This window comes from Neolamprologus multifasciatus, chromosome 11 (assembly GCF_963576455.1).
Source record: "Neolamprologus multifasciatus chromosome 11, fNeoMul1.2, whole genome shotgun sequence".
Taxonomy (NCBI): Eukaryota; Metazoa; Chordata; class Actinopteri; order Cichliformes; family Cichlidae; genus Neolamprologus; species Neolamprologus multifasciatus.
The window spans coordinates 14871853-14894169 of record NC_140449.1 but is presented as its reverse complement, the minus strand read 5'-3'; the positions used below and the strand labels follow the sequence as shown (position 1 = coordinate 14894169).

At 41.4% G+C, this 22317-nt stretch overlaps 1 protein-coding gene across 2 annotated transcripts in view; it reads right to left on the bottom strand.

Moving 5' to 3' along the window:
• Nucleotides 1-22317, bottom strand: part of bckdhb (branched chain keto acid dehydrogenase E1 subunit beta) — a 59456-nt gene that overhangs the window by 8792 nt on the left and 28347 nt on the right. For both annotated transcript variants that reach the window (XM_085176786.1, XM_085176785.1), the window contains exon 9: nt 5342-5428. In XM_085176786.1, the coding sequence (XP_085032912.1) occupies nt 5342-5428 (87 nt within the window). The remainder of the gene's footprint in view (nt 1-5341; nt 5429-22317) is intronic.

Sequence of the window (22317 nt, the reverse complement as noted above, 5' to 3'; positions counted from 1 at the left end):
AACAACTATACAGTGAGGCCACTAGAGAAAATAAATAGATTGGATCATGACAAATGCCACTATAAATAACATATTTTTTTTAAAAAAAGAAGAAAAAAAAGATTTAATCTGTCATTAGTCAGCTTCTTTATCTGAGAATCGTTGCGGCTGCTGTTGCTTTAGACTTCTGGTTTTATTTCATATAGGTAAGCCATTAACTTATATTACTGGCCTGGTGTGGGCTTCCTGCTGTTAAGCAAGTGATGATAATGAGCGGAAGGAGACCTTCTTAGCTAGTGCACTACATGTATCCAATCAAATCTTCTGAAGGAGCTTTCTTGTTTACACATTGAACTTTAAAGGCAGTTTAGTGTATCCCCTGATGGAGAACGACAAGTCGGGGGCGGGGGGCCTACCACTGTGGAGAACAGCGCCCAGGGCCTTGGGCTGCTTCTCATTCAGATGCGTCTGACCGGCAACCAGGAACCTGATTCTGATTTAGAAGGCATTTATGGCAGGAGATGGCAAGGCCTTCATCCTCTGCTAACAACAAGTGGGCCAGAGTGGAGACGCCAGCTTTTGAATTGTATCATAGCAGAGGACCACAGCTCAACAGGACATCCTAAGCTGGATGTTTGATTCTGTTAGGTTTAATTACACAAGAATAATCGAAACCACTACCATAAGCAGGGAATCAAAGGGGCCAGTGAATAACTGTTAAACCCCCTCCGTGACAGTGCCACATGATTCAGTGCAATGTCATTTGTGGTTAGAGAGTGAAGCAGAAACTGGAGAACACCAAGCATAAGTTAGAAAACTACCATATTTGATACCCTACATAGGTTATGTTAAGTACACTCCGGTCTAATTGCTTGAAGCTGCCAAGAGCTATTGTCGTCCAGCGTGGTCACAATTATGCAGCATTTTATTATTTTCAAATGATCAGCCAAAGCAAGTACTTTTTTGGAACCTGAAGCTACTTTAGTCATGTCTGCAACGCTTTTCTAGGATGATTCACCATTTCTCTCTGTGCATCCCTGAGGTCCACAAAAGCATTGTCCTGAGCCTCATCTTTCTGCCCTACTGCGTCTGATCCACATCAGTAAAACACTTCGAAAAGGGCCAAAATGACACATCATTAAATCATGGCGGTGAGATCCAAAGCCTGATAAAGGAAACTTGCCAAGTCCTACCAAACACTCTTCTGTTCATAACACAAAACAGAAGATCGACTCCATCTGAGGATCTTTCTGTAAGAGCCCAAAAGTCTGAAGTAGATAGTAGTTGAATCCACGCTGTCTTCAAAATAACAGACTTTAGTTTAAACAGTGCTCCCAGGCAACTAAGTCCAGACTATACAAGCTTTACTGACAACCAGCTTATCTTTTTCTTCACTTGATTTCACAGTTGCGAGACCACACAAGTAAACAAAGAAGTGTGGTATATGTTAGGACCTCGATTTTCCACAATACCACTAATCTGTCTCCAATATTCAGAAACTCTCCAGGATGTTATTGTTGTTGACGGGGACCTCTGACTCACAATCTCCCTAAAAGCTGTATTTTTAGAAGCTTTATTTATTATTCTTATTATTATCAAAGCTGAGTGGGACTGCACGATCACATTTAAATGGCCATTTTATTTTACAACTCAAAGGGAACACACATGACAGCATTTACTCTGCATTCAAGTGAGCAACAAAAGTTACAACAAGCTTTGTGACTTTTCAAGCTGCGTCAAACAAAGACGGATTAACACTGTGTGCGAAGAACAAATATTTCTAATAAAAACACATTAGAACTGAGGAAACCTCAGTGGTGAGCGAGTGGAAGGAAAACAAACTCAATGTTCTGGCAAAAAAAAAAGAACCATGCTTAACGTGGCGCATCATCCCTACAACTAGTGACTAGTCTGATATAATTGCAGGTTTGATTCTTCTACCTGACCATGCTAAATCTGAAAGTGTCACCTTTTCCTTTACAAATCTGCTGAACACATGAGTTCAGCTCAAATCATGACTCACAGCCCTTTTAGGCAACATACTAGCATGTTTTTGGTCAAAACTGTCAAGCAGAGCTGAGAAAGGTGCTGTCATGTAGCCAGGCAAGTACATCTGGATCACTCCGGCACAAGGCAAAGTTTGACATGCTGCGCTAGGTAATGCTGATCGTTTATTATGCTGTCACGCCACGGGCTTGTAACTGGCTGCAGTCTTTAAAGTGTCAATAGCGCTGTGCTTATTTATTTTTAAGCATAATGGCTTGTTGTAAAGCCAGCTCACTTTTTTTTTTTTAGTGAGACTGCCTTTTAGAAGATCTTCAATGAGCCCATTACGTTCTCTCTGATGAAGGGATATCTTTGATATCTTTGATATAATTCATGGTTTTAAGAGTGCAACAGATGCCAGTAGGTCAAGCTGCATCCTGTTGAAGTACAACAATCAGCAACTGTAAAGATTTATTTTCCGAAAAGAGCATCCAAATCTCCCGAGGCCAGGCGAAAACTGCAGATCGATGCAATCAGTGAATACACCAACAGCTTACATCATCTGTACACAATGTGAAAACATGGAAATGAGGTGGATGACTCACTGGCCATTTAAGCCCTAGCAAACAGGGGAGGGGGAGAAGGCAACATCTGATTGACAGTAAATGAGCATGGGATCGATTTTTTCATTTGACAGCTCCAACTCACGAGCATTAACAAGGAAACTGTTCCAGGTAATGCATAGTGTGTCATGCATACAATTAGGCTGATGACTTTTGAGGAGGTGGTCATAAAAGGGGAGATGTGTCATTTGTTAAGACACTAATTGCTCATCTAGATGGGAGTGCTAGTCGCTGCTACAGTGAGTGTCTCAGAGAGAGAAAACACCCCACACACTGAAGATAATTACCCCAGAACACAAGAGTAGATGCAATTAGGATGAAGGGAAAGGGAGGGCTTTTCATTTAGTCATGCATCGTACTTAGCTGAGAATTTGGCATCGACTGTCTCTGGCATGTTGTGGTTACAGTGTGCAGAACTTTTGCATTACCAGCAGCAAGCAATATTTCAGAAATCCAATATGAGCAGACAGCTCAGCTGGATTCACAACCCTTAGATGAGTAGCATTGTATTATCTGTGCAGCTCCTCAGTATTTTTGCTGGGTTTTAGTCTATTTTGTTTACACTCTTGTGCCAAAATTGTTATTACTGTATAGGAAGCGTGATAATGTTCCAGGAAACTGCCCACAAAGGGCACCAGTGCAAGTAGTTAGAACAGCAGCTGTGCTGGAAGCTGTCTGGGCATACCTGAGAACATAATCTCAAATGGGAGATGGGCCAAATTAGAAATCAGGTTAAAAATGTTGTATATGCCATCATGTCATATCAGTGGTTAATTTATATGTTCAGTGAACAGTGTTTATTAAAATTTGATTGAACAGTTTGATGTCTTGGCCTGTATGCCCACAGGTTCCAAGCAAAAAGGGAAATTCCAATATACTTAAGGAGAACCAAACAATGTCAAACAAAAAGTTAATATTAATAGATTCTGCCCATCTTACTCCTACGTTTCTACTGCTATCTAAGCTGATAATGCTCCAAGTTTGGGAACTGTAGTTGATATAGTACTAAAGTGGATGCCAGCAAGAAATATAATCATGCCACTCAGTCTGTGAGTTAGCTGTGGGCTAGATTTTAAAAGATGCATTAAATGTTACTGAAGCAACTGAATCACTTGTGACAGTGACAGAAGAAAGTTCCAAATGAGCTGACTATATGCCAGAGCTGGAAGTTTGCTTTATTATTTTGTGAAATCCCACATTATCAGGAATTTTAAGTAATCAGTTAGCTCTGTTAGCTGGAGGATCCACATGGGATCCCTGTGGATATCTTTAAGAGTCTGGAACTTTTTTGGAGTAGGGGTGGATATATGAATCAAGCTTCATTAAAATCAGTTGAAAGTTATTTATATAGTACCAAATTACAAGAACTGTAGCTTTATATTATAAGGTAAAGACCCAACAATACTAGAGAGAAATCCCCAACAATCAAACTACTCCCCTATGAGCAAGCATTTGGTGACAGTGGGAAGGAAAACCTCCCTTTTAACAGGAAGAAACCTCTGGCAGAACTAGGCTCAGCCATGTGGCACATGGCTGGGTAGGAAGAGAGGACAAACACTAACACTAGTTAGCATTTAAAGTGTTTTATAAGAATTACGAATGCAAATAGCTGACCAAATTAATTTGACTAAGTGAAGATCAGCAAGCGTGACCACCTCTATAACGTTTTGGTAGTCTGGAACATTCAGGTGTGTTAATACAATGGCACAATCTTTAGGTGAGGGGAGGAAGACAGGACCAAAGAGACACTGTGGAAGAGTGCCAGAGATTAATAACTAATAATCAAATAAAAAGTGATGTATAAACAGAGTGTGTGATTGATCAGTTTGAAGATTGAGCCAAGAGTGTACCTCTGACTACGTTGAGCTGTTCTTGAACAGTTTTGAAACCATGCCTGGGTGTGTAGTTCACAAATCTCTCCTAGCCAGGTTGGTGGAACAATTTTTCTGGTGTATGTTATAGTGGTTTATAAGTTAAAAAAAAAAAAAATCATACTGCCATTGGCACTATAAACTATAAGATATATTTATGCACATCATCTGACAAAATTGATTTTGAATTAATTCTATATATGCTCATTTTTCAGGAAACCACATCAACACAACTGCACATTCAACATTCAAGCCAACCATGATTATATTTTACCGCACAATGACTGGCAGCATAGTTCCTCTAGAAATACAGAATCAACTATTAGCAGTCCACATTTATCAGTGAATCTCTTTGACATAGGAAATGTCTCTTTATCCATTCTAAGCTATTTTATGGAGAAAATTATTTTCACTTGGGCTAGAGAATATGATTTCCTCATTGTCTGAGTTTCTGTTGACTCATAGAAGGAATATCATTTCTGATGCAAACTGCAGTGGTGAAGCGCTAGAGGTTTCTAAAGTGCCTTAATTGATTGCCTCTGTGAGCTGTGTGTCAAAGCCACTGCTGCAGCTCCAGCTGCTGAGCGTGCTGGTTAGCAACCAAATTAGCTGGCGAGCACCTCTCCATTGACCTTACTCATAATCTTTGCTTCATGGTGCAAAGATCGGTGCCTCTTCTCAGCTCTACTGTAAACCCAGCTCGGAGGCAGGCCTCTCAGTTTTCAAAACCACAGCTCTGGGGAAATCGGTTAGAAGTTTTTAGGAGTTTTATATCTACCCCTGGAGACGGATTGTCAAATAAAAGTCAACTATAGCACACTATCAGCATGGACACACAATCGATGACATGCATGAATGCATACACTCATGGCCTCCACTCACCTGCACTGTAGAGCTGATTTCAGAAGCAAAGCCTCCTGTTACCGGTGCCTCATGACTGATAAGCAAGCGTCCTGTTTTGACCACCGACTGAAAAACAAAAAACACATAAATAAATCAGTGAGCCATCTCTAAACTTGAACAGGCCTTATAGATGGCAGATAAGTAGGATTATGACTGAGAACACTTCCAAAATCCAAATAAAGTTCCATCGAAAATCTGCAACACTAAATGAAGAGTTAAACTCATTCAGGCAGTTAAATAACTGTGATTTTTGGATGTGTGAGACACTGTGTAGAGGTGAAAGCTTAATTACTGGAGGTGCTACTCCTTCAGTTGTATGTGGGCAGGGAGACTGGTGTTACAGAGTCAGAACGGTTCACATGCGGCCTGCTGTGGTCAGCTATATCTGCTTCCTTCCCTCACAGTGCATGTGTGTGAGTGCATTTATAAAATGGATATGACACAACCGTACAAGCTGGAGGGCTGATTTAGGCTGGTACACTGGGCCAATGGGACAATCATGGACATTAGAGGTCTCAGCCTCCCAGGCATTTGCATTTGGGTTTTCTGAAACCTGACATTACTGCACAAGGATGCCTCTGCTCCACCCGTTATCTACCACAACATAAAACCAGTACTATACTATAATCTTATCCGCTTGCCACTTGTCCAGACCAAAGCTATGTCTGTTCTCTGCAACTTCAGCAAGCCTTTTCTTTTACCCTCACCAGTTTGTTTCCATCAATAAAGTTAAGAAAAACACCTCTGATACCAGTGTTGAGCATATTTTTGCCAGCATTGTTTTGAGATGTGCAACTTTCATGGAGTTACAAGAAGAGGCTAACATAGAGTAATCAAAAAAATTAGAACACTTTTTATTAATAGTATATTATCAAGTCAATTCAACTTGTGGGATATTGATCTGGTCAGTGAAGTAGCAGAGGGGGCTATTATTCGGTTTCAGCTGCTTTGGTGTTAATGAAATTAAGGCTACGTCCACACGTACACGGGTATTTTTGAAAATGGAGATTTTCCGTTTTCGTTTTAAAAAATAATCCCGTCCACACGTAAAGGCAGAAATGAAGGAAAACGCTGCTAGGAACATGCCAAAGCAACAGGTGGCGATATATTCCTAACCGTGCAGAATTGTTGGCCAATCAGAAGTCTAGAAGCCTCGGTGGGAAAAAGTAAACAAAGTTGGGGCATTGAAGCAGAACCAAGTCATATGTGTGGAGGGACAGTAACTGTGTGTGTATATGTAAGCATTTAAACACTTCAGAGTGTACAATTAACAGTAATAGTATTGTAGAAATTCATTTCACTGAAACAATAACGTGGCGGACAGTGTGACGTCAAAAAATGCGCACACCTTTGACGCTGCGTTTTCTGTTTTTCTCGTCCACACGGAAATGCAAAAACTGAGTTTTCAAAAATATCCACCCTGGCCGGAGTTTTTAAAAATCTTTGTTTTCAGTGACCAAAAACGCAGTTTACGTGTGGACGAAAGGTGCACACGCATAGGAAAATCTCCGTTTTCGAAAATACCCGTGTACGTGTGGACGTAGCCTAAGACACACAATCTCAAGAGCATGGAGAAGATTCCAGGAGACAGGCAGTTACTCTAGGAGAGCTGGACAGGGCCAAGGAAGGTCCTAAACCCATCAGCAGGAGCAGTATCTGCTCCTTTCTGCAAGGAGGTACAGGATGAGCACTGCCAGAAATACAAAATGATCTATAGCAGTACAGTGGTGTGAATGTGGGCCCTGTCTTTACTGTGCAGCTGGATTGGCATTTGCAATAAAATACCAGAACTGGCAGCGCCACCACTGGTGCCCCATGCTTTCACAGATAAAAGCAGGTTCACTCTGAGCACATGCGGCAGATGTACTGCCTGTAAGACCATTCAGCAAGACTGATTTGGTGCTGGGTCAGTGAGGATCTGGGGAGGCATATTCATAGAGCAATGCACAGAAAACTGCACCTTGACAGTCATTAGCTGTTGAGATGAAATATTTGAACTTATTGTCACACCCTACTCTGGTGCCATGGGTCCCGATTTCTCACTAGTGCACCACAATGCCCGGCCTCATGTTAGGAGTATGCAGACAGTTTCTGAAGGATGAAGGAACTGATACCATTGACTGGCCCCCTGAACTCCACTGAACCAAATCTAACGGCACACCTCTGGGACATTATGTTTTGCTGCTAGGTTGCACCTACGACATTGTCAGACATGCATACAAGCCTTACAAACTTCTGAGTACCATTTGGAGATCCTGCAATTAAATTTCGGCAAAAAAGACTGACCTCCTGTGTCATCTTTTCACTTTGATTTTTGGGGTGTCGTTGAATTTAGCACTGTTGATTGATGGAAATGTAATTGATCAACCAATGTGATGTGGCAAGCTTTCATTCTTAATACATTACCCAGTCCATATCAGTATAGATATTTAGCATGACTTTTTGCTCCCAACACTAAGATCTGATGTTTTTTTCAGTGTTCCTTTAGTGCTTTTGAGCAGTGTATATGAGTGGAAACGCTGGTCATGGGCTCCGTGCATGTGTTTTCCACTGAAATAACTGTACCGCACAATATGCTCTTCATTTAGGCATGGCTGGGAGAACATCACATACTTTTCCATCCTTAAAAACCACAAACCAAACAGCCGTTGTAACCAAATAACCTGCTGAAAATAAGCATCACATGTCCATACGGCACTGCAAGTTAAGCCTGGGATCCACATACACATACGTGCACAGAGGCAATGTTTACATTGCTGAGGTCCGGGGTTTTGGCTGTGAAGGACTAAATAACTGTGGCAAACTTGTGCCACTATCACTCACTTATTGGAGGCTAAATGAGTCAGGGCTGTGTCACTAATGTCAACATGCCACAGGGTACACTGGAAAAATTGTGTTGCAGGCTGGGCTTATAGAAGTTAAATTTAACACAGTAGAAAACCTAATTTCAAGTCAATTCACTGAGGCTGAATGCTGTTTTTAGCAATCCATAACCAGCTGAGGTAAATGAGTTCAGTGTGCAAAATTCACTGATGATATGACATTATGCTCAGGAATGTGGAAGTTAATAACAGCACTGGAAGACAATAACAACAGTTGGCGATCTACACTAGAAGGAGGAATCAAGCGAGGAGTTGAGAGCTGGGCGATGTCTTGATGTGACATGTTGCTGTCAGCATTGCCTTAGCGAAATGACTCATCCAGGTCTGGTGACCTGGATGAGGTCCATTGCTCAGTCCATTGCTCAGCTTATGCAAACACACACCCACAAAGACAATGCTAACATAAGTTCCAATTTACACTGTGACGCCAGCATTGCCTTGATCGATCCCCTCTTGTTGGTCATGTCCCCGAGGGAACACCCCTCATAGTACTCGCTGCACCAGTGCATTCTTCAGATGCTTATGACACAAAAGGAGCCTGCCACTGTTTATACAATATCGTGGGATAGAATTTCAGACACTAGAGGCTCAGGGGAAAAAAACAAACAAAAAAAACAAAAAAACTTGTGACCTATTTAATAGACTTGTACAAAACCCATGCAGCTTAAATGCACAAAGACAGTTACTGGCAGTGTGTCAGCTAGCTGGCATAAGCTAAGTTAGTTAGAGCTACTTTAGAAGCTGTGCTGGATGCCAGCGCACAATATGACAATATGTTTGGAAAATGGCAAAATGCAGTAATGTCTGGGGCAGCTAAGTGGCAGCCGGTGCGCTGCGACAGTAGTTAATGCAATTTATATGATGGGTTGAAGTTACTGCATTTAAGAGAAACAGTCAAAGCTGCACCGACAGATTAAAACCAAGAAACATTTTGGTACCCTGTTGCTGACTGCATTGCTAAATGAACTTAGGATGTATGAGTTTGAATTCATACATGCCTATGCTGGATATGATCAGGCTATATCTTGTTCAAACTGCAACCTTGCCTTGGGTTAGTTCCTGAATATGAGACTTGGCTTTGCATTTGCTGTATTTAAGTTGTTTCATTTGGTGCAGAGCAAGGGTGGCAGTAAAAGGCTTCCTGTTGTCTTACTCTCGCATTTTACTGTACTGGCAAAAGAAACTTGTAGGAGAAAACACAAGCAGCCCATGCTGGGAATGTCATTAGTTTTACAAGTACTTTGGTAGTAAACCAATTCCAGGTCAAACAAAATGGATAATTTTGCTAAAGAAAAAGAAAGGGAATCACCAAAGTCTTTTAGGAATTACTCCATTTAATAACAGTCTATAGCATAGGTGTCAAACTCTGGCCTGTGGGCCAAAGTTGGCCCGCAGCCTAATTACATTTGGCCCGCAAAGCCATACCAAATTACTATTAGAGTTGGCCTACTGGTATTATACAGCTAATATATATATTGTTTCGTATTAAGCTTTGCTTGTTCCATATTCAGTTTTTCAGCAAAACTTGTTTGAGTCCATAAGAAAAGATTCATTCTTATATCTAGAGGAAGATTTTTTTTTCAACAAATATTAATGTCAGCCCGCAACTTTGTTCCAGTTTTGAATTTTGGCCCACTGTGTATTTAAGTTTGGCACCCCTGGTCTATAGATTTGAATCTAAACCAGCTTCACTGTGTCAGTGGAGAAAAAACAGACGATCACATCATCCGTACGAAATTTAACAGTGACCTGCTCCCTTTATGTTTTTTTTCCAGTCTGGACACAGACGTGTCTTTTAGACTGACAACATCCCTTGAGCCACCCTGTTAGTGACTAAAACATAGTCAAATTCAAACTTAGTTTCCAGTCCTCAGGATTTATCGTCGGGGGACCATGGACAAGATTTTAAGATAATCCATTATATACATTTCAATCTGGGACAAAGATAGCCCAACCAGTCATCCACCAACTTCTGTTAAAGAAGAAAAAATAAAACACAAGAACCATTTTACTCATGTCTATAAGGACCTATTATTAACAAATTTCCCCCTCTGTCTTTCAATATACTCTATTCAGCATCTACAGAAGGCCAAATGTAATTGGTTTGGTAGTCTTATTCCAGCCTATTCATGGCTGGATTTACACCTCAGCTGTCAGAGTCATTCACCTCACCTCTCAAAAAAAAAAAAAAAAAAAAAAAAAAAGGAGGACACACACACACACAAACTCAGTTGTTTTTTTTTTAACTTCTCTGACAGGACCCTGTTGCAGTGCACCAACACAGTAATTGTGGCTGTGGCCTTTAACTTGGTTGCTTCCGGTTGCTGGAAGGGCTTTCAGGAGACAGAACCATCCGCTCTCATCATGCGGTTTGACCCTTTTCTCTAAACTCGTCCTGTCCTCTTATTTGCCCATAACAGCCACCTTCCATGTCGGTAAAACTGGGAGCAAAGCTGCTACTTTCAAGACAGCTGTGGAGCCAGGGGAAGTACATCAGACACTGTAAGAAGATGACCAGTTAGATGTGTCCAATGCGAGAAATTATATGTCTTCAGTGTGCAAAAGACTGTTAAACATGTCATGAATCTTTCAATATAACCTCAGGAAGACATTCTGGCAGGGGGATCCCTTTGTTATGGTTACATCATGGACACGTGCCTGATGGGTTTATTACTCTGCGGCTCGTGTCTACTGAATCAAAGAGCCTTTACTTACCAAAATAAAAGCAGAAGAACAGAAGACTGCAGCAATATTAATTGGGAGGGTGAGAGTGGAAGTGAGAAAAGGCAAGCTGAAAACGTGAGTTCGGAACGGAGACCGAAAATGTTCTTAAATGTGAAGAAGAGTGCATTCAAAGCAAAACTTAATTGTGAAAATCTATTTTATAGGTTAGTGAATGATGAAAAAAACAACAACAAATGGAATACATTCAAATGATTATGTGCAGTTGTTTTAATGTATTAGTCTTTTTAAAAATGTTGATCTGCTTCATCTTTAATTTGTTCTATTGCACAACATTCTCGGACTGATTAAACTCTGAATCTGTCCTTAAACAGTCTAGCTTCTGAGAAAAACCAACAAACTTTAAGTTGTGCTATAAATCAGTAAACTTGTCATTTACTATGAATCTTCCCAGACAATAATTACACGTCCAAACAAGGATACACACCCAGGGCCATGCTTGATTTAAGTGCCAGCTTGGTCACTGACAGCAGTTTTCCTTTAGGTTAAAGACTCAGTTTGGTAAAAAAGAAATAAATAAATGCAGTGCTCAGGTATCTCTGTCTAGTTAACTGGATGCTTGATGCAGCTACCAAGCCAGAGTCTCAAATCTGTACGAAGCTTGTTTGTTACATCCTGCTCCCTGCCCTGGCCCTGAGTCAAAGTGAAGGCTCCTGGCTCATGGTGGCTGGTGGTAGTTGGGCTGGGCGACAGCTCTGGTGGCTACAGCTTTACTACTCATTGTGCAGCAGGGCTGTTATTTGATGCCGGAGTCGTTCCGCTGGCTGCAGAGGAAATGTCATGTTTGCTGCCATTCCCATACACACCCAAACCTAATGAGCAGCATGGAGCCCATCTTCAGCATTTTCTCCATCCTCGCTACAAGGATTTGCATTTTCCTCCACCAGGCTCCTTCCTGACTCTTGCTCCTCTGTGCTGTGGTCGGTCTGTCTCATCCTCGTCACCCATCTTTTTTTTTCTTCATTCCTCCCACGATCCAGCCTTCAAACCATCTATTTATCCTACTCTGTTTTCATGAAGCCTGTTTTCTCAGTCGCAGCGCTCACCCCAGTATGTGGCCTCACCACTCTGAGGCTGGCGGCCAATGACCTGGCATGGCCTCAGAGGCTAAGGTCAGAACTGTCACTCTCCCATGGCACATAAACTCAAACTCACACACACACACACACACACACACACACACACACACACACACACACACACACACACACACACACATACATGGTGGGGGCCACAAAGACATGTGAACAAATACACACACAGAATTATAAATTATGTACCACATACTACTTAATCAGATTTGATTCATTTACATTTACATTAAGTAGAAAGAAGACATCTAAAAAGACAGTAGCATATTTATACAGTATGTAGTTATCACAGAGCAGTAACTCATTCTAAAAGGAGAGTGTTCAGGCAGAAGTGAATAAAAACAGTCCATACTTGGAGCTAATCTGGGATGTGGTTTGACTGGTGCAGAATCACATAATGTGCTTTCAAAGTTCTCAAAACACATGTGAGAATGTTTCCAGAAGTCATTGCCAACACTTATTTGTTGGATCTTTATTTTTTTGCGCCACTAAATTGGCTGAGAATAATTTAAAAAGAGTGGCGATGACAAAAACAAACTGTGCTGTGCTTTCACTGTATGCCTACACACACACACACGCACACACAGTATAAGTAACTCCCCGTCTTCCCATATAATGTGCCTCCTCTTTCCTCAGGCCGTCCATCAAAAAGACAGGAACAGAAAGTTTAGTTCAGTGCCGCCACCGAGGAGTCGTCCTTGCCACTGGATCCGCTGGCTTTGCTCCCTTCCGCCGACCCTGTAATTGCGCCGCTACCACAGGGTCCTAACTTATGCGCCACCATGTGATCTCTGTGACAAATGAGAGTCGGGACAAGGCTCGACTGCTCGCTGGGGCCTTTAAAGTGGCGCTCAGCGATGAGCAGAGAGGGGTGAGTGCTCGGAGAAAAGGGGGCCACCGTTAAAAATCGCAACGCTGAGGGGGAGGCAGGGCGGGAGGGAAACACAAACACTCGTTCGCTTTCTGGTGCCGCAAAAATCACTCGCTCTCTGTCATGATCGAGAGAGGAAAAGTGAGCACCAGGGGAGAAGAAGAGAGGAAGAAAGAGAGAGGGCGAGGGAGTGCAAGAACGAAACAACAGAGGAGAAAGTGTAGAACTGCCTCGATGCTGGGCAGAGGGCCAAGCCATCCTTCAGAGGAGCCAGGACGCCAGAGGAGACCTCAGACAGAAATAACTCCAAACATCCCATAAAGATCCATTAAAACCAATTCAACTCAATTACTCCCTGACGTGCACACACAGACACACATACTCACTCTACCTTTCTGCCCTGTAACCACGCTGTACCGCTGACTGTGTGTGTCAGTGTTCACACACACACACACACACACACACACACACACACACACACACACACACACACGTCCATGACTGCGCACACTTCAACTTGATGACAGCTCTCTGAGCATCCCACAGGCTGACGCGTGTATAAGCAGACAGTATGGTAGTAAAAAATCAATCAACCATTTTTAAAGGCCCTATAAAGTAATGTATAACATAACAAAGGGGTGGTTTTCTGTGGATGTAACATCTCGACAACGTCTTGTAAGGAGGGTTCTTTCTCAGCAGGATAACCTGTATAAACTGAAATTATATAGAATTTGAGGCAAACTGGCTGGAATTTTTGACTTGGGCAGGAAAGCATGTTTAACGCAAAGTCAGAGCCAGGACAACGCTGTAGTCTGCAGTGACAACAGCACACAAGGCAGCTTTTTCGGCATTAAGACTACAACTGATACTGCAGGTGGTGGACAGAACAATGGTACCAAACAGTGAAGCATAATGTGGCCCCAAAGGATATAAACACTACCAGTTCAAAGCTCACAATGCTTGGGTCTGTCAAGGCTCATACAACAGCTATTTTATTAAAAGTGATTAGTCAAGAATCTTTTGAAAGAAAAGTAACCTGGAAAGGGAGCCAATCTGTTTCGAGCCAAGACCACAAATGCTCTCAGATTCGAGCTTCTCCAACACAAGGATGTAGTACACTTCTCTGTTTTTACAATATTACGCAATATTAAATATTGCGTAATATTAAATTGGGATGGAAATGTTGGGACAAAACAAGCACTTTGAAAGCATAACTTTGGGCTCTATAATGTTTTAATGCAAATCTTCTGTGCTGTGTAGTAGACCAGGGGCACTGCTACACATCTCCTTGTTGAGCGGGCAACCCATGTATCAAAGGCCACTGCAGGGACCCAGGTTTGAGTTGGCCCTGGATGTGCACGCCACTCTCTTCCTGCTTTCCTGTCTACTTTCTGCGCTGAGCTGTCAAATAAAGGCTTAAAAAGGAAAATAAATCAGTAAAAAAAATTATAAACCAAACAACTGATGTGGTGACACTGAAGACTATTGGATGATTAGTTACAGATTATACCCAGGAGATATATTTTTAGTCATACCTCAGAGGGATTTTTTTTTCCTTTTTCATTCCAATATTTTTTCTTTGTCAAAGAATTTGTTCCAAATGATGTCACATTGTTGTTTTCCATTTCTACTCTTAAAAATACAAATGTTTTGGGGTTCCGAGGGGAATTTCCCAATATGCAATCTTACTACTAAATGGAGCTGTTTATCCAGTTAATGTTTGCCATGGGTTCTAAATTAAAATGTCATATCATTCATTTTAAATGAGAACGATTCAATCGCTGCATTTATCTTCTATAAGGGGAGTGTGGCGTGGGTGTGGTCTCTGGCCAGCTGCAGAGGAGGGGTGGCACAGTGAGCTCCCGGGGCGGCGCAGGGGCGGGGTCGACAGGTGTGCTGGGTTCCGACATTGATTGTGTGTCTTTTTATGTTGACAGTGACAGTCGGAGGGGGAGCGGACGTGACAGCTGCAGAGAGCGGGAGTGGCTGTGAATAAACCCACATCTCTAAATAAAAAGTTTTGCTGTCAAAATAATCGCCCCAGCGTATGTTTATCGGGTCAAACGCTACAGGGAGCTTCCCAGAATTAAAGTTATCAGAACTTTGAACTGATGTCACCAGATCTACCCAAGGCAGCTGGGGCATGCCCGAGTCATGTCATTCATAAGAAGGAGAACTGATGCTCCTACGCTGCAGGCCCCAAGCTGAGAAGAAAGTAATAATAATTACAATATGGATTGTACGGTCAATAATAGCTGCAAGCTGTATCAAAGAAAAGTACAGATTTTAATTTTACAAAACATGCAAATTTTATGATTGCTTCTTTAAGGAAATTATTCTTGATAATCCATTTATGTTATTTATCTTGGTTGGATGAGGGTTAAAAACTATAAATGAAAGTCTGCTAACTGCAGTAAGTAGAGATGTTGTGCATGTTGTCCTTTAAAATGGGTTTCCTTTAAAGCAGTTTAAAGCATCTGTCCATTTTATCCCGTTTATAGTAGGGTGTGTGGAGGGTTAAATCGTGTGCTGGAGCATATCCAAGATGATATGCTGGTATACCACCATCATGGTGGTTAACACAAAGACAGAGAACCATTCACACTTACAACCACAGATAGGGTAAATTTAGAATCACGGATGAACCTAATATGCAAGCGTACGGACATAAATGCACAAGGAGAAAAGTCCACAGAGAAACATCAAAGCCAACAACAAGGTTCAAACCCACAACCTTCTTGCTGTGAGACATCAGTGCTCAGGGCTCGCAAAATTTCAAAATCCCTGGTAGCCCTTTGGGCAGAGACTCTTCAGTTTTTGGTAGCCCAAAATAAATTTAAGTAGCCCGAATAAAAAAAAGAGCAATTTTTTGATTGATGTTTTGTTTCCTGTTTTGTTTCTGTTACAGTATTATACATTAAAGTATAATATTGTAACGGAAACAAAACATTAATCAAAAAATTGTTGAAACACAAATTACAACATTGTATAAAAATTACAATCATCAACTCAAATACTTGGTTCTAATTGAACAGAAATTTCTATGAACTTGCAAGAACTGTGTAGAACATGAATCAGTCTGTGTCAGATCCTGAATTTGAAATTTCCACTGAAGTCACGGGTAAGAGGCAAGTGGAACCAAGATCGAGGCCATTTGCTTTTTGAAGTTTGCAAAGACTGCTAAATTGTGCCAGTGGTAGTTCACTCTTTGCAACATAGTCTGTTCTAAACAGATTTTTCAGGTTTATTTTTAGTATGTTATTTGCAATTGGTGTTTGTTCTGGGAAAGATATTGCAGACTGAGCAATAATGCATTTCTCATGGGTTCTAATGGGGGCCTTTCTTAAAATGACTGGTCCCAGTAACAAAGGCGCTTGTCGACTCAGAAATCGAGGGAAAACCAACAACACACCCGACAAAACATTATGTTATTTACACGGGTGCACATAAGTGGTCCGCATGTGCGCATTCGCTGTCAAAATAAAAGACGCGCACCAGATAAGAAGTTGCAACGCGCGTTTGCGTCCATATAAAAGACACTGTTTTTGTCCGCTAGAGTGGGATTTTCACGGCACATTCTGTACCACATCTCCGTGCGTTCATTTGTTTGAAGCCAGCTCACCTCCTGCAACCACTTTTCCGTGAATACGAGCTTCTTTTGTGGTTCAGACTCCTTCTGACATTTCTTTGGAGGTGGAGGAACATCACAGTAATTGCTTAAAGGAGCTTCTTCGACATCTTTAAGAGCTCTAAACAAATGTCTGTCCTCCTCCTGAAAATCTTATGTATGCAAACATGCGCTGCAACTTCTTATCTTGTGCGCGTCTTTTATTTTGACAGCGAATGCGCACCTGCGGACCACTTATGTGCAGCCCTGGTTATTTAGCTCGTCATATTGCAGCCGCAGAAATTCTTTTGTCCATGAAACCATAAAGCTGCACCTTCTTTTTGCCTTATAGTCTGATTTGTCATAACTTTTCTGTTTTGTGGTAAGCTTTTCTTTGGCTGTCACTTCTTCACCCTGACCTGTCTTATTTGGTTCAGCAGAACTAAAATATGTATCCTGCTGCTTTTACGCACGCACTCACATAACGCTCAGCAATTCTCTGCGCGATCAACCTCTCACATGTTTAAGCTGCGGGAGATTTCACTTGTCATGTTTGCATAGTAAGCTAACGATTGATAAGACGATGTCAGAGGAATTGGTGCAAATTATCATCACTCACCAATCAGTGCTGTCGCTCTCTATACACAGTTCGCGCGATTGCAAAGTGAAAGCAAAAAACCGATGCCAATGACATAATTACCCAACTACATTTCCGAAAGAATGCAAAAGCATTGACGTATATTTTTCCTTCCTATGATAGCCCGACAGGCAGGGCAGAGACAGGTTTTGGTAGCCCGACTGGAAAAATCACTAGCCCCGGGACGTCGGGCTAGCGATTTTGCGAGCCCTGGTGCTGCAAAGTTTGCAATGGCAATAGCCGAGTGCTGAGGGAGACTCATTTCAGAGAAATAATGCTAATGAGATGATTAACAAATTGTATTATTTTGATTTCATACCCCAGTTCTTATCAAAGCATTAAAAAAAAACTGCTAAATCAAAATAGTTTATACCAAAAGTCCAACTAAAAGGCAGACTGTCACATATCCCATACACTAATGTGCTTTAAGCAGTTTAAAAAAATCATAGTGTCAATCTTTCTTTTTTCATTGGGGAAGTATAGGATATGCTGCAGTGCAAGTTTGTGTGAGACTATAGTTTGCCAAGGAGACATTCAGCAGAGACATTCAACTTTTATTGCGCTCTAAATAAAAACTGCCACTTTTAGCTTGTGACTTACTACTACAATTACTACTTGTACTACTACTAAAACAAAATACCTTCAGGACTAAATGAGTACAATGTTATCAAGAGTCAGACCTTCTTAACAAATAATGTGACCAAAGAAACTTCCAGACACATCACTGAATAATGGAGGGAAAAATGCCTCATTCCATTTTTCCATAAAATTGAACAGATACATAGACAACAATAAAAAGCAATTTAAAAAATACTCTGCAAACCTGGTGATGGCAGAAACCTTGAAAGCCACTACAAGGCAAAAATAAAACAGGATTAATCAACAAAAAGAAGAACTCCTACTTCAGTGCTTCACACACTTCCACAACAGGATGCTGTAATGTGTCCCAGTGACATTCCTACAGAAGCACAAGACCATCTCAGTGGCCATGACATCTGGCTCACATCAACACTCTACACACAAAGGAAAAAAAAAAAACTGCCCTAAATCTTTTCTCTCTTTTTGTTGTGTTGTAGACAATGTGAGCCCCATCATCAATTTCTTGAAAGAATTTCTTTTTTGTCAACTGCTACTGGACATAAAAACTGTAGAAATGGTCTGAAGATGTTTTTCAAACGTGCAGCCTTCCTCAAAGATGTGTAGCATTTCCATGACAGCAATGGTTTCATCTTTTTTTTTAAACTTTAGCAGCTTTTTCTTTTAAAAATAATCTTGTTATCATATAATAATGCTTCACTACATGCCACAGAACAGGCATGTTCTAATATGTTCTGACATCTTTTATATGAGATACACAAAACCACTGAAGAGGCAGCTGATTAGTCTTAAATGTACTCTCTTTGTTTTATAGCCTAACACCAAGTCCAAGCATCCAGCCACAGTCAAAAAGAATTATCTTTAGCGGCAACAACAAGTAGTCAGAGTCTGGGATTATATTAAAACACACAAAACAAGAGACAGGCTAAATCCACCGAGATCAACCGTGGAAATTTACACAAGTGCTTAAAACCACCTACTGGCCAAGAGCCTTGAAAAAAAGTTACGCTTAATATAATTTATACACAAAACACTGAGGTTATCAGAGCTTCCTTTTCCTTTGAGATTCAACGTTTGGGTCATGAGCTGTCAGCATAATGCAAGACAAGCACCACAGTGTCTACAGCCAATAATAGCTCAGCAAAAAGGAACTATCCTCCTGTCTTTGGATGGCTTAAATTACACTGGTAACAATGCTTAAAAAGGAGCAAAGACTTGTATATTTTTCTGCACAAGAGGCTAATAGCACATCTCAAAAACATGTGTTTCAAACAAATCTATCTTTGGAGTTTGCTTCCTGCCACAAAACGTTCTGAGAATCCAAGTTGCCGTCAGACTATGAAAAATAAATAAATAACTAATTAAAAATAAAAAAAAATTCTAGCTTCAGTATGAAGGAGGAAATAATAATTCTGACTGAACTCCATGACGTGCAGTCAAAATAAAGTTGCCAAGACTTCAAAAGTTAACAAAGCCGATAAAAGTTCTGAAAAGATAAAAGTAAAAAAGAAAAGAAAAACATGAACATATTTAATAATTAGAAGAGAGCTGATGTGAAAAGCAAAACATAAAAACAGTTAAGATTAATGACAAATTATTATTACTTTTTAGTTTTGGTTTATGTAACTGACTTGATGATTTACAGCTGGCTTTTAAAAGGAGCTGGAAAATCACTCGGCAAAGGACAATATAGTAGTGTGTGTTGTATCTGAGCAGACCTCTTGGATGTCTTTTTGTCCTTGTGACTTCAGACGTTCTGTGTTTTCCGCTCGGTCTTGTTATCGGCCTGCAGGCTGACCTCAATGATCTCAATCTGCCCACACCTCAGGCCAAAGCTACTTAACTTAACCGTCTCCTCCAGTGGAAAGCCTACAACCTGGCCCAAAGAAGCAACAGGCAGTCCAATTTATAGTGCAGACTGATTTTAGAGGGCTTATTTTGTAATGAAAAGGGCCACTTCATTTATCATTTTCCTTCAGCAGCCGATTCCCATACCCGATTTGGATATTTGCATCTGCCGTCAACACAATATGGCAATTAACCTGTTACAGTACAATTTGGAGGAGGGTGTGTGGGGTTGAATTGCCGTAATCACTGGCTACAGAACAACTATGTCTAATTTTCAAGGTTTTCAATTTTCAGGACTGTGAGTGTATATGACTTTTCAATGTGCCTTGATGTGCATTTGCCAAATTTAAAGGCCACATTTCTCCAGTGAGTGACACTGGGAAGAATTTGAGAAATCTCCAGTGCCTAGCTGTGGAATGTGAATGCTCGGTACTGCCAGGAGGAAGGCTGGAAAAGTGGTCAGTAGCAGACAGACGAAAGTGGAGGGGGGGGGGGGACGTTGGAGGAGACAACCAGGGGAGATTACTATACCTTGAATAGTCTGGTAAACCACAAATTAATCACAAATTTTGTGATTTACATGTCTAATCCAGATAAAATTATCCAACTGCTATGAAGTTAAGTGCTGGTTTCTTCTGTTCCACTGCATTACGCAATATTTTGAGCATCACCGTCGGTGGAGAAAGCGAGGACAGAGCTGGATCCATCACCGAGAAACTAGCATGAGTAGTTTTCCACTGATATAACCACCGAAACACTGGTGTAGCAGTCCTGCTTGCTTGGGTCTACAGAGCTCAGTGTTAACATTGTAATTATAGACACAGGCTACAATAATAAGAACGTGGGGCCCAAACCTCTGTCCACTTTCTTCATGCGCCATTTTTCTTCTCCTTTGATTGATTCCAGTGCATGTGTGACAGCGGGCCAAAGACATTAGGGATGCTGTGGTGGGCCAGTAAGCAGATACTGGCAGAGAACCCCTCGCCTGAAAGGGAAACAGAGGCATGAGCCCCAGCTTGTCTGTGAGCTAATCGCCAGCAGGCTGCTTGCCCCTTCTCTGGCCCAGCTCCAGACCACAGTCAGATAAAAGCAGGCTCTGCTTGCTCACTGAGATGAGTGCTGAAAGTGGGCACCCAGACACTACAACAGATCCAGACGTGAATCCAAACATATCTAGATTTGAACTTCTTTAAAGTCAAAATGTATCTTGGATTATACAATAGTGGCTGAATACACAGCCAGCTGAAAGGTTTTTTCCTCTGACAGAAAATTGGGGCTTACAATTATTTTCAATTTAAAAAAAAAAAGCTGGTATATTAAAAGAACCAGATTGACATGAATCTCATGTAATGTAGCATTATATGAATGAATTTAATGTATCTGATTAATGACTAAACCAATGGGCCTCTCCATTTACACGCGTTATTAAAAACACATTATTGATATGGTGATTTTACCTCATATATTCAAGATTCAAATTAGCTGGCAGCTATATTTTTCCTGCATATAAAAATTGTTGGTGCACTCAAGACAGATTTTAGCTGCAGCCTAAGGAAAATACTTTAACTACATAGTATCCTCCTAATGAGACTACGGATGGTGTCCGGAGGAATATCCTACCAGATCTGGATTACAGTATCAGTGAGGTCCTGGACAATCTGAGGTGCAACCTAGCAGCGTCGAACAGACTGAAACAATGTCCCAGTGGTGTTCTACTGTATTTAGCAGTAAGGAGAGCATGAAAGACAGTCATTGGTATCAAGTCCTTCATCGTCCAGGAACTGCATACATCCTCTTGCCAATTGAGGCTGGCCATTGTTGTGCACCAGGTGCAACCGAGGACCCACTGCACCAGCATAGGGTCTGACAATGGGTCCAAGGATTGACCCACCATCAACCCTGTCATGCTGAACGATGTTACAGGCAGCACTGTGTGAAAAGCACAGGCTGCCAGTGGTGGAGCTGTCAATTCTGGTATTTTATGGCAAATGCAAATCGGGCTGCAGGGTGAGCACAGGGTCCACAAAAAGATGTTGGGGCATCAGGCCACAATCATGATGTCTGTTTCTAATTTTCTAGTCAGAAACATTCACACCAGTGTCCTGCTGGAGGTCATTTTGCAGCTCTGGCAATACTTACCCTGTTCCTCCTTGGACAAAGGAGCAGATACCAGTCCTGCTGATGGGTTCAGGACCTTCTATGGCCCTGTCCAGCTCTCCGATCTATCCATCCATCTATCCTCGTGGGGACTTCCCATTGACATAATGCTTTACCTAGCTGCTTACCCTAACCCTAACCCTCAAAAATGAATGCCTAACCCTAACCATAAACTAATTGCAACCCTGATACCAAAACCACATTTTGAGTGTGATAAATGCCTTCAACCTCGTAGGGACCTGGATTTTGGTCCCCACCAGTATAGTAAATTTCAGATTTTGGTCCCCACCAAGATAGTAAGAACCCATACACACACACACACACACACACACACGCACACACACACACACACACACACGCACTGAACATACTCATCCTGGCTCTCCATCTCTGTATCTGGAGGCCAACTGTTTCTATCCACGGTTGTCTGTTCACATGATTATCATAATGAGTCTTTAGCTAAGTATGATCATATTTTAAAATTAAGCATGGATGGGTCATTTCTACTGGAAGTTTCATTGAA